Genomic DNA, 10,892 nt, shown 5'->3' on the forward strand with positions numbered 1-10,892 from the left:
CCTCTTCCTGGTCAGTCATTGCTGGAAGAGCTTCTGAGGAGCCCATGTCTTCCTCTAAGATAACGACCCACAGCTTTTTCACCTTTTGGGCCTGTGTCCACCCACCCACCCAGCCACCCAGTCAGTCACCCACCAATTTGTTCACCTGTCCATCACCCCTCTATTCATCTGCCAATCATCCAGGGGTCCTGGAGCCAGTCCGTCTACGGGGCCACCAGCTTGTGCAAGCTCCTCTCCTAGGTGCTTGGCACATGTGAGTTCCACATGACCCCATGACAGCATGAGAAGTGGGCTCTGTCACTGACCCCCAGAGGTCCATGGCAATGTGAGTGGCAGGTCCAGGGCTCCCTCCCAGACGTGTCCGCCCCCACCACTACTCTCCTCATTCTTAGTCCTGTCCCTCCTGTGCCCTTTGCCCTCAGAGTGATCTGTCAGGGTCATGTTCTTTGTGATCTCTGGACCCCTCATCCAACTGTCCACCCACCTGATCCATTTCTAATCTTTAGTAGACTTCCTGACTACAGCCTGAAACGGGCACCATGCTGGAGACCAGAGGGGAGCAGTGACCACAACTGTGTTCACCCTTTGTTAGTCAGCTTTTAATTATTTTATCACTGTGACCAAATGATCTGGCAAGAAAAATTGGAGGAGGAAAAATTTATTTGGGGATCACAGTTTCAGAGGTCTCAGTCCATGGATGGCTCACCCCATTGCTCTGGGCCCAAGGTGAGGTTCACATCATGGCGGGAGAGGATGGCGGCGGAAGAGGGTGGCGGAGGAGGGCAGCTGGGACACGGCCACAAGGAAGCAGGATGTCACCCAGGATGACATATACCCCCAGATCACACCCATGACCCACCTTCTCCAGCCACACCCACCTGCCCACAGCTACCACCCTCTCGGGGTCAGTGCACCATTTAGGTTGAGGCCCTCATAAGCCAGTCACTTCACCTCTCAACCTTCCTGCCTTGTCTCACGTCTGGGCTTCTGGGGGACACATCACATCCAAACCATAACAGCCCTGATGTCGTGTGGCTTACATTCTGGGTACAGAGCCCTGGAAAACACACATACATAAAAAAAAAAAAAAAAAAGAAAAGAAAAGAAAACACACATACAAAGGACACAAACACTTCGCACTGGGCAGACCCTTGGGAGGAAACACAGACACGGGATGGAGGAGGCCAACGAAGGTCTCAGGAGAGGGGACACAAGACTAGTGGTGCAGGCACCAGGCATCCAGATAGCAAGAGCAGCCAAGGCAAGGCTGGGGGTGGGACGGCTGGGCTGGAGTGCAGAGGGGTCCTGGAGTCAGTCCTCCATGGACACTGAGGGACCAACTGACCACATGCCAGGAGCTGGAGAGGCAGAAAGGACACAGTGGGAATAAGACAGAGATCCTGTCCTCACAGAGTTGACCCTTCAGGGGATCCAACAAGTGAGAAAACACAGAAGCCCGGTGCAGTGGCCCACGCCTGTAATCCAGCAGCTCCGGAGGCGGAGGCAGAAGGATCGCGGGTTCAAACCCAGACTTGGCAACAGCGAGGCCCTAAGCAACTCAGTCTGTCTCTAAATAAATACAAAAATGGGCTGGGGATGTGGCTCTGTGGTCAAGTGCCCCTGAGCTCAATCCCTGGTACCCCTCAATTTGAAAAAAATAAAAATAAAACACAGAAGTTAAGCTGATTCTTAAACTTCTTTTTAAAGTTGATTCTTTGGTTCTCAGAAACCCAAGAGCACAAAGAAAATAAAAGAGGGTAATTGACAGGCAGTGACCCAGGGCTGCTTTATCTAGGGTGGTCAGGGTGGGCCTGTTGGAGGAGGTGACACGAGGGAACCCGTCACAGGAGGCCCTGGAGGAGACCAGATCATAAATGATGCTGAGAAACTTCAGCTTGACCCCAAGGACCATGAGGAGCCACATCATGTGAGCCACATCATGTCATGTGCCCAGAAAGACCTAGAAAGAACCTTCTGATTGCCATGTGGAGGCCAAATCAGAGAGATAAGTCTAGGTTCAGGGATTCTGTGATTCTAGGGTAGTGAGAGTGAGACTCAGAGAAGAACTTCCTTGAAGGTTCTCATTCCTTGAACTCACCAAGCTCTGAGCCCTCCTAAGAATCTTCTGTCCCCAGACTAACTTGGCCACTGCCTTGACCTTCATTCTTCTCAATCGTCACCTCTACAGAGAGGCCTTCCCTGGCTACCCACCTAACGCAGGACCCCCATCTCCGTGCCGGATGTGCCTTCTTCCAGCCGCAATGGTAATAAGCGGATTTCTTCTTCTGTTTACTTGTATATCTTGTTTTCTTTCCTCTCTTTGTCTGACTCCTCCTTGAAAAGCTCCCTGGGGCCAGGGTTTTGTGTCAGCAGAGCCTCGCCCAGGGTCTGGCACTTAGTGAATACTGAATTAGGTCTTGGTGAAGTGGAAACACAGAAGCCCGGTGCAGTGGCCCACGCCTGTAATCCATCTTTTGGAAAAACCCAGCGCCCGCCCTCCCGGGACAGGGCCACCATGCTGTGGAGCACATGCTATCTGCCTGACCCGGAGCAGAAGGGCTCCTCACTGTCACTGTTTCTTCTCTAGCTCTCAAGACAAAAAGGCAAAGGAAGAATAGCAAGGGAGAGAGTTTTGAGAGCTACCAGGTGGCCCACCTCCGGCTGATGAAGCTGGTGGAGGATGGGAACCTGAGCCAGCTCATTGAGGAATTCCTGGCCAAGGAGGAGAAGAACTTTGCCCGGTTTACTTACATCATGGAGCTCAACAACGACATGGAGATGATGAACAAGAAGACCCAGGGGATCCAGGTTGGGACAGCTCTTGTTTGCCTGGGTCTGGGACCACCTGTTCCCACAGCAGCCCTCCCTAGGGCAGCCTCCCTGGGATGTTCCAGACATACTCTGAAGTGAAAAGGGCCCCAAGGTCACACCAGCCTAGCAAGCATTGCTATGTGTCCCCCGCACTCCCCCTACAATCTAACTTCTCTGAAACTGGCATTTGTGTCTCATTTAAGACGTACATTTAATGGGTTCGGGTCCCCTCTATCTCCAGTAGGGACACTTATAATCCATGGCATACTTTATAATCCAGAGAGATGTAAAGCATAAAATATTTACTATTTATGATATATCTGGCCCTTATTCCCCTGCTGCAGGGCGGGTCCCAGGCTGCAGACTGGACAAATGCAGCCTACCTTCTTTTTTGCTCCTCCACTTGCTAATTTGCTAATTTATTAGTTTCCAACGTTTGAAAAATCAGTATATTCCACATGCAAATCGCATTTCCTGTTTCTCTTGGAAAATCAGATCTGACCACTCTGGCCCTTATTCCCCCGCGAAGCCGAGTTCTTCCCCAGTCGTCTGCGCCAGGCTCGCTACTGGCCCGCCCAAGCCCGCCAGGCCTCTCGGGCTCGGCGCATCGCCGCTGCCCCCTGGTGGTCAAGTGCGGCACTGCATGGGCTCTGCGGGCCGAGCGCGGTGAAGGGAGAGTGGGCAGGTGAGGCCTGAGTTTCCACTCTGCAGGAGGGAGCGTCTCTCTAGACCCAGTGGGACAAGGACAAGCCATAGCAAAAGATGTGAGGACTCCAGGGTTTTTTTTTTTTTTGTTGTTGTTTTTTTTTTTTTTTTTTTTTTTTGGTACTGGGATTGAACCCGGGCACTGTACCACCGAGTCACATCCCCAGCCCTTTTTATTTTGAAACAGGATCTTGCTAAACTGCCCAGGCTGGCCTCCAACTTGTCATCCTCCTGCCTCAGCCTCCAAAGTTGCCAGGATTACAGGCATACACCACTTGAAGACCCGGCTTCCCTGTCGTCTCTGAAGCTGGGACCTTGTTAGAAATGCACATTCTTGGATTCAGAAACTCTGTGATCTGCGTTTTCACAAGCCTCCAGGGGATTCTTGCTAGAGTCTGAGAACTCCTGCTCCGGAGCTGCCCAGACCAGTGCAGTAGCCACTAGCCACATGTAGCTATTTAAGTTTAAATTCATTGCAATTAAATAAAATTGAAAAACCAGTTCCTCAGTGGCACTAGCCACATTCTAATACCCATATGTGATGACCACACTCCGTATTACTGCAGGTAGAAGGTCCCCACTATTCACAGAAGATGCTGGTGACAGCCCCCTAGGGAATCTCCAGAATGGATGCCTCACACCCTCCCATACCATCATTCTGCTCTTCATTAAGAAACCTCAGAACTTCCGAAGCTTAGGAGCGGCTCTGAGGTTCTAAGACTCTTGAACAGGTCATTTAACTCCTGATTGGGACCAGGTGTGGTGGAGCATGCCTGTAATCCCAGCAGCTCAGATGGGAGGCTGAGGCAGGAGGATCACAAGTTCAAGGCCAGCCTCAGCAACTCAGCAAGACCCTGTCTCAAAAAAAAAATAACAAGGGCTGAGGAGGTGGCTCAGTGGTCAAGTGCCCCTGGGTTCAATCCCTGGTACAATGCTGGGAGCCATTAGCCAAGTAGGTATGACAATTTCCTTGCCAGCGTACCCCATGTTGCTGACATTTTGCAGTGACATTGAATGTAGTTGACCTTGCTCAAGGACCAGGGCGGATTAGGGTGTTCCCGGTTTAACATAATCGGGTTTAGGGCGTTCCCAGTTTAGGTTCCAGGTTTAAGGTTTAAGATTATTCCTGCTGGGAATAGGGCGTATCCTGCTGCCTAAGTTCCCCTTGAGTTCTCACGGGATTCAGACAGTATATTTTGGGAGACAGAAGCCCAGTGAAGGTGAATTTGGGAGAGAACGTGGATTTTGGGCAGAGAACGTGGATTTCCCCAGAACGTGTTTGTATACGGCTGGTGTGAGTTCGGGAATAAAGAGTTGCTGTTTGAATCTACAAGCTGTGTGGTGGCTCGTGATTGTGTGCCCAGCCAGACTGCGGCATTTGTGCCCAGCCAGACTGCGGCAGTACAAAACAAAAAAAAAAAAACACCTCTTAGGCCTCTGGAGGCACAGCTTCTTTTGAGGTGTGGTAGGGGAGAGGAGCACCCCGTTTCATCACAGTGGATTTTCTCCCCGGCAGGATGAGATCACCCACCTGCGATCCCAGCAGCAGTCTTCCCACGATGACAGCCGCTCTGTCCTGAAGGAGCTCGAGGTGAGCCGGGTGCAGAGCATGGGATGGGGGGTCTCTGTTGTCTGTGGGTCAGGCAGCCCGTCAGCTGGTACCTGGAGCAGGAAGCTGTTAGCCCCATGACCCGAGGCTGGCCTGGGTGACATCCAGACACGTTTCCTGAGCAGGTACTATGTGCCAGGCACTGGACTCAGTGCTTGGAAGTGGACGCTGTTGATCTCTCCAACTTACAGATGAGGAAACTGAGGTTCACAGAGGTAAAATCACTTGACCAACCTAAAGGAGCTGGGATGTGTTATGACATTTAAGTTGTACTTGGCAGCTAATAACAAGGACCCAAGATAACAGTGGCCTAAGCAAGACAGAAGTTTCCTGGTTAAATACATCGGAAGATTGGCACTTCAGGGCTGGTAGGGTTCCATCATGATGTCATCCATGGCCCAGGCTCCTTCTAGCTTTCTAGTTTGCCATCCTGAGTGTGTGCGTGGCTTACATTCCAAATGTGCCAGGTCATTTAACTCCTGATTGGAGCATACCTGTAATCCCAGCAGCTCCTTGTGGTTGCATCATAGCTTCCACAGGTCCAGCCATCACATATACATTCCAGGCAGGGAGAAACTGGGGAGTAAACAAACATAAAGGGTGGGGGAGGGGGTCTTGCTATCTGTCAACCAGCTTAAGTTATTTTCCAGAAGATTCAGCTAAATAATTTCTGTATTTACATCTCATTGGTCATCCATGTTGCAAAACAGGTTTGGAATATAACTTAGGGGCCCTCATTGCCCACAGTCAGTCAGGTCTTGTCATTAAGGCATAAGGGGAGAATGGATAGCAAATACTTGTCAAAACCTTGAACTTCTCAGGAGGTCTGACCAACGTCCTCCTCTAATCCAGAGTTCCTGGCCCAGGAACCGTTCTCCTGGGGCACCTCCCATTCCCCCTTTGTGGCTTGTGTCGGGGTCCCTGGGACACCGGCTCCACACGGATGAAGGTGCTATCCTCCGACTGACCACTGGAGGGAAGCAGAGCACGTGCTGCCACCGAGGTGCTTGGGCTCAGAGCCGTGGCGAGGGGGGAAGGCGAAGGGGCCCTGCAGACCCCCAGGCTGGATCCAGGTCTTAGGAGGACTCCCACCCCAACGAAGAATACTTGCCTGCGGTCCCACATCCTCGCTTGGGGCCACCCAGAGTCCAGACTCTTCTTTGGGGTGGAGACAGGCATTGCCGGGGTGGGGGGGGCAGTGGAGAGGCTGCTAGCCCCCCTCTGCCTGTGGTCCCTGCATTAGCTCTTTGTTCCTTAGGTTTTAGCTTGACTTGGGGACTCCTTTTCCAGTGCAAATATCTAAGCGGGAGAATCTGTCTTAATAGCAGTAGGTTCCCAGGTTTTCCTACCCCTCCTTTCACCAGTTTCTGCCCCTCTGGGAGAAGGGGTGAGCCTACTCCCTCACTGGGATCCTGGGAAGGCTCTCAGAACAGTTGCTTCCTAGCTGTGTGACCTTGGAACAGTGAGATAACCTCTCTGAGCCTCAGGTTTCTCATCTGTAAAATGGGACAATCATCCTACCTGCTGCTCATGGCTGGGGAGACTTGTAAAACCATGACTTGTGCCTGTGACCTCCCGAGCCCCGTGTGGCCCTCCGTGGTTCTCCTAGGGCCCAGGCCTGCTTTGCAGTCCGAGAACTCAGGGAGCGGGAGGCAGGATGGGATGCAGCCATTCTCATTTCCAGCCGCAGGTCAGAATCCCTGGAGTCCTCAAAGTTCCCTGCTACGCCGGTCACAACTGGTCACAACTGGTCACAACTGGAGCCAGTGAGATCTGACCCCCAGAGGGTGAAGCGCAGGTTGCAAATATTGTAAAGCTCCCCGGTGACCCCAATGTGTCACCCAGGCTGAGATACAGTGGGCTCCCAGAGAGTCTCAAACTTCTCTGTGCACCAGTGTCACCTGGAGACTCAGATGCCTGCCCCAGCCCTATCCCGCAGGTCTGGGTGGGCCCCAGAGCTTGTACCACGCCCAAGTTCCCCGGTGACCTGACCCTGCCTGTCTGGGGACCCCGCTTTGGAAACCACTGGGCTGGTGCAGATGTTCTAGACCATGGATGGTGAGAACTGTTTATGGGATGGCAGCCAGCACCTGCAGCTCCTAGGATGGGAGGAACAGAAAAGGAAAACAGAGAACACCTTTGGACACTGGCTGGTGAGGCCTGATTCCATGCGATCAGGTGACACACAGAGCTGTGTCCTGCGCCGCGCTCCTTCCTTTTCAGAAAGCCCAGGTGAGGACTCACCTTAAGGGGAATGAGACAGTGGGCCCCGCACAGTGTGGTGCCTCTCTTCTAAATGCACAACTGGGGCCATTTAACTGGTCCTGCCCCCCTCTGAGGGGTGAAGCCAGTGACTGAAGATCCAGATCCCCGAGAGTCCCCGGCCCCCTCCCCTGGAGAGTCCCGTCCAGCGGGCTGACCCCGGGGAACTGGTGTCCACCCCCAGGAGAAGCTGAGGAAGACCACGGAGGAGGCCAACATGTACGAGGACAAAAACCGCGAGCTCAGAAAGACCCTGGAGCATCTCAAGACCTCGGTGGAGAATCTGTTCAAGAAGATCAACTGCGACGCCTCCAAGATACTGGTGCAGTTGGGGGAGACGGGGAAAGTCACCGACTCCAACCTGTCCCAGTATTTCTGTGAGTCGCCCTGGGGCCGTCCAACGCTTAGCAAGCTTTTCCAGTGCTTTCCTTGACCAGGCTTGAGAACTCATTCCTGCAGAGGTGGTGAGCCTGGGGGTGAAGCCCGGGGAACCAGAGCCAGGCTGCGTGGGTTCAAATCCCGGTTACGCCCTGACTAGCTGCGTGGTCCCCGACAAGGTGGTTTTAATTTTTTGTTTTGTTTGTTTTTTAGGGCTCTTTTCCTTTTTCTTTTTTTTTAATATGGTCTTCCCAGTCGAACAGGACAGTAGAATGTCTTTGGACATAGCATACATACCGTTATAACTTCCCATTCTGTGGTTGTACATGTGTGGAGTCTCCCTGGTTGTGTGTTCCTCTAGGAGCATGGGAAAGTCACTTCCGATTCATCCCTCTGTCTTTCCTATTCCCATCCCCACTCTCTTCCATTCATTCCCCTTTGTCTAATCCAATGAACTTTTATTCTCCCCACCCCCTTATTGTAGATTAGCATCTGAATATCGGAGAGAACATTCGGCCTTTGGTTTTTTGGGATTGGTTTATTTCACTTAGCATGATTGTCTCCAGTTTTGTCCATTTACCCACAAATGCTATAATTTCATTCTTCTTTATGCTGAGTAATATTCCATTGCGGATGTATGCTACATTTTTTAATCCATTCATCTGTTGAAGGGCACCTAGGTTGGCTCCATAGCTTAGCTATTGTTAATTGTGCTGCTGTAAATATTGACGTGGCTGCATCACTGTAGTATGCTGATTTTAAGTCCTTTGGGTATATGCTGAGGAGTGGGATAACTGGGTCAAATGGTGGTTCCATTCCAAGTTTTCTGAGGAATCTCCATACTGCTTTCCAGAATGGTTGCGCCAATTTGCAATCCCACCAGCAGTATGAGTGTGCCTTTCCCCAACATCCTCACCAACATTTATTGTTATCTGTATTCTTCTAGGCAAGTTTTTGAACATCTCTGTGCTTTCTGTTCTTAAATATTGGGGGGGAAAAGCAGGGTTAAACCCTAGAGTTACTTCATAAAACTATTGGGAGGAATAAATAAATGAATAGTTCTTTGAGGAAAAACTTCAGGGTCATTGCAATAGATACAAAAAAGCATTTACTAAAATTCAGGATCCCTTTATGATAAACACTCCCAACCAGTTAGAACTGTTAGAAGAGAGCCTTCTTAACTTGATAAAGGCATCCACAAACAAACAAACAAACCAAAAAACCCACAGCTAACCTCATACTTAATGGTAAAAAGCTGAATATCTTTCTTCTAAGATCAGGAGCAAAGCAAAGCTTTTGCTCTCTATTCTTATTCAATGTCATAATGAGGTCCTAGACGATGCAATAAGGCAAGAAAAAGAAATAAAAGGCACACCAATTGAAAAGGAGGAAATAAAGTGTACAGAACGGTGCCTAGTGTAGCAAATGCCTGGTGACTGTTGCCTGCGTTTCTAGGCAGGGCCCTGAGCTCAGGGTGCAGAGGGAGGGCACACCTACCCCGATGGAGTCCACTTGGAGTGAATGGCTTCATTGCTCTTAGAGTTGACCCTGAGATTCTTCATAGAATCTGGTTAGTGGTGGGTTACAAGGATTTACAGGCATAGCACATAGTGGTACTTATGGCTACAGTTGATCTCAGTGAAAGGGTTCAAGGTGAAAGCAGCACAGAGAGAAACATCCGTTCAGAAACCACATGATCAACCGTCCAGGGTGGGCCACCCTGACCAGGTCCTGGTGGTGGGATCCTTGAGATCCAAGTTCCAAGATGCTGGCCACCTCACCACCATATCTCAGTTCCTGCCTCAGGGCCTTTGCCCAGGCTGTTTCTGGAACACTGGTCCATGTGCCCAGTTCCTCCTCATTCTCAGACCTCAGTGTGTGTCCTTTTCTCCCGTGAGACCTCCCTGCACTGCCCCATGTGAAGCTACCCTGTCACCCCTGCTCCTGGGAGTGCTGTGATTTGACATTCCCCGTTTGTGAGTAGAGAAAGCTTTTTCTATCCGAGGTTATGAGGTTCCCGAGAGCCGGTAGCACAGTTCAGCTGCGAATATTTCTGGTCTGATTTTTAGATAGAATCAGTTTGGGGTGTGTGCATTTTGTTGTTGTTGTTTTTTAAATGGTCCAAATCCAGGAGTTACTGAGATCAGAGAAGGCACTTCCCCCAGATGGCGAGGTCCCTGGAATCCACCCTCCCCTGGCTGGTTCCTCCATGCACAGGGAAGGAGGGACTGCTCCCCAGAACTCTTCAAACGCCAGGCCATTGCTCAGGGAGGGCTGTAGGAAACAGCATCCCAGGCAGAAGGAACTGCATGAGCAAGGACCCAGCGACCAGCACAGAGTGCAGATTGGGGAAAAGAGTTTAAGGCTGGGCTCTTCCCCCTTCCCAGTTCCCAATTCTCCGTCTAACCCACGTCTCAATCCTTCTTTCACTATGGCCCCCTGAGGAGCCTTCAGGATGTTCTTTTTCTAGTGTCCCTCCTGGCGAGATCTGCACCCCGGGTGTCCAGGCTGTGTGTCCATCTTGCTTCATGAGTCAGAGGTTCTGTTTTTGCTTCTCAAGGGGGACCACAGGGTGTGACCCAGAGAAAGCGGGTCCTGGGGGGCTCTCGCAGGCAGGTCCCCACAGCCACCCCACCCCACGCCCCCCGCTCTCTCGCAGCCCTCATTGAGAAGAAGACCAACGACCTGTTGCTGCTGGAGGCCTACATGCGAATGCAGGAAATGGACATGGACACCGAGCCGCCCCCGCCCTTCCTCAACCCTTTCTGGGGCGGCTCTGCCCTCGTGAAGCTCCCAGAACCCCTCAAGGTCACCCCGCCCTTGCTGAGGACTGACCCCTTCAGCGACAAGATAGAGGACAGTGAGTGCCTGCCCCTCTGGGTGGGGCGTCCTGGCCGGTGCCCTGGGGACTGTCTCTCCTGCTGGGGGTCATCTGCCTGTAGCCCTTCTACATGGTTTCTGGGGACAGCAGAGCCGGGCCTTCTCCCTAGGCAGGGCCTCCCATCGGCCCCACTAGCCTTTGGAGGGCAGTTTGGTAACACTGAGGTCAGAGAAGGCACTTCCCCTGGATGGTGGGGTGGTGCTGGACAATTACATATAATAGCGGGGAGAGGGAGGAGGAGGGGGG

General features: G+C 51.7%; 1 protein-coding gene across 2 annotated transcripts in view; it reads left to right on the forward strand.

The window, feature by feature from the left end:
- Ccdc63 (coiled-coil domain containing 63) overlaps window positions 1-10,892 on the forward strand; it is a 43,466-nt gene that overhangs the window by 29,089 nt on the left and 3,485 nt on the right. For both annotated transcript variants that reach the window (XM_015502509.2, XM_048785595.1), the window contains 4 exons: window positions 2,588-2,808; window positions 5,033-5,107; window positions 7,572-7,764; window positions 10,425-10,625. In XM_015502509.2, the coding sequence (XP_015357995.2) occupies window positions 2,588-2,808; window positions 5,033-5,107; window positions 7,572-7,764; window positions 10,425-10,625 (690 nt within the window). The remainder of the gene's footprint in view (window positions 1-2,587; window positions 2,809-5,032; window positions 5,108-7,571; window positions 7,765-10,424; window positions 10,626-10,892) is intronic.

This window comes from Marmota marmota, unplaced genomic scaffold (assembly GCF_001458135.2).
Source record: "Marmota marmota marmota unplaced genomic scaffold, marMar, whole genome shotgun sequence".
Lineage (NCBI taxonomy): Eukaryota > Metazoa > Chordata > Mammalia > Rodentia > Sciuridae > Marmota > Marmota marmota.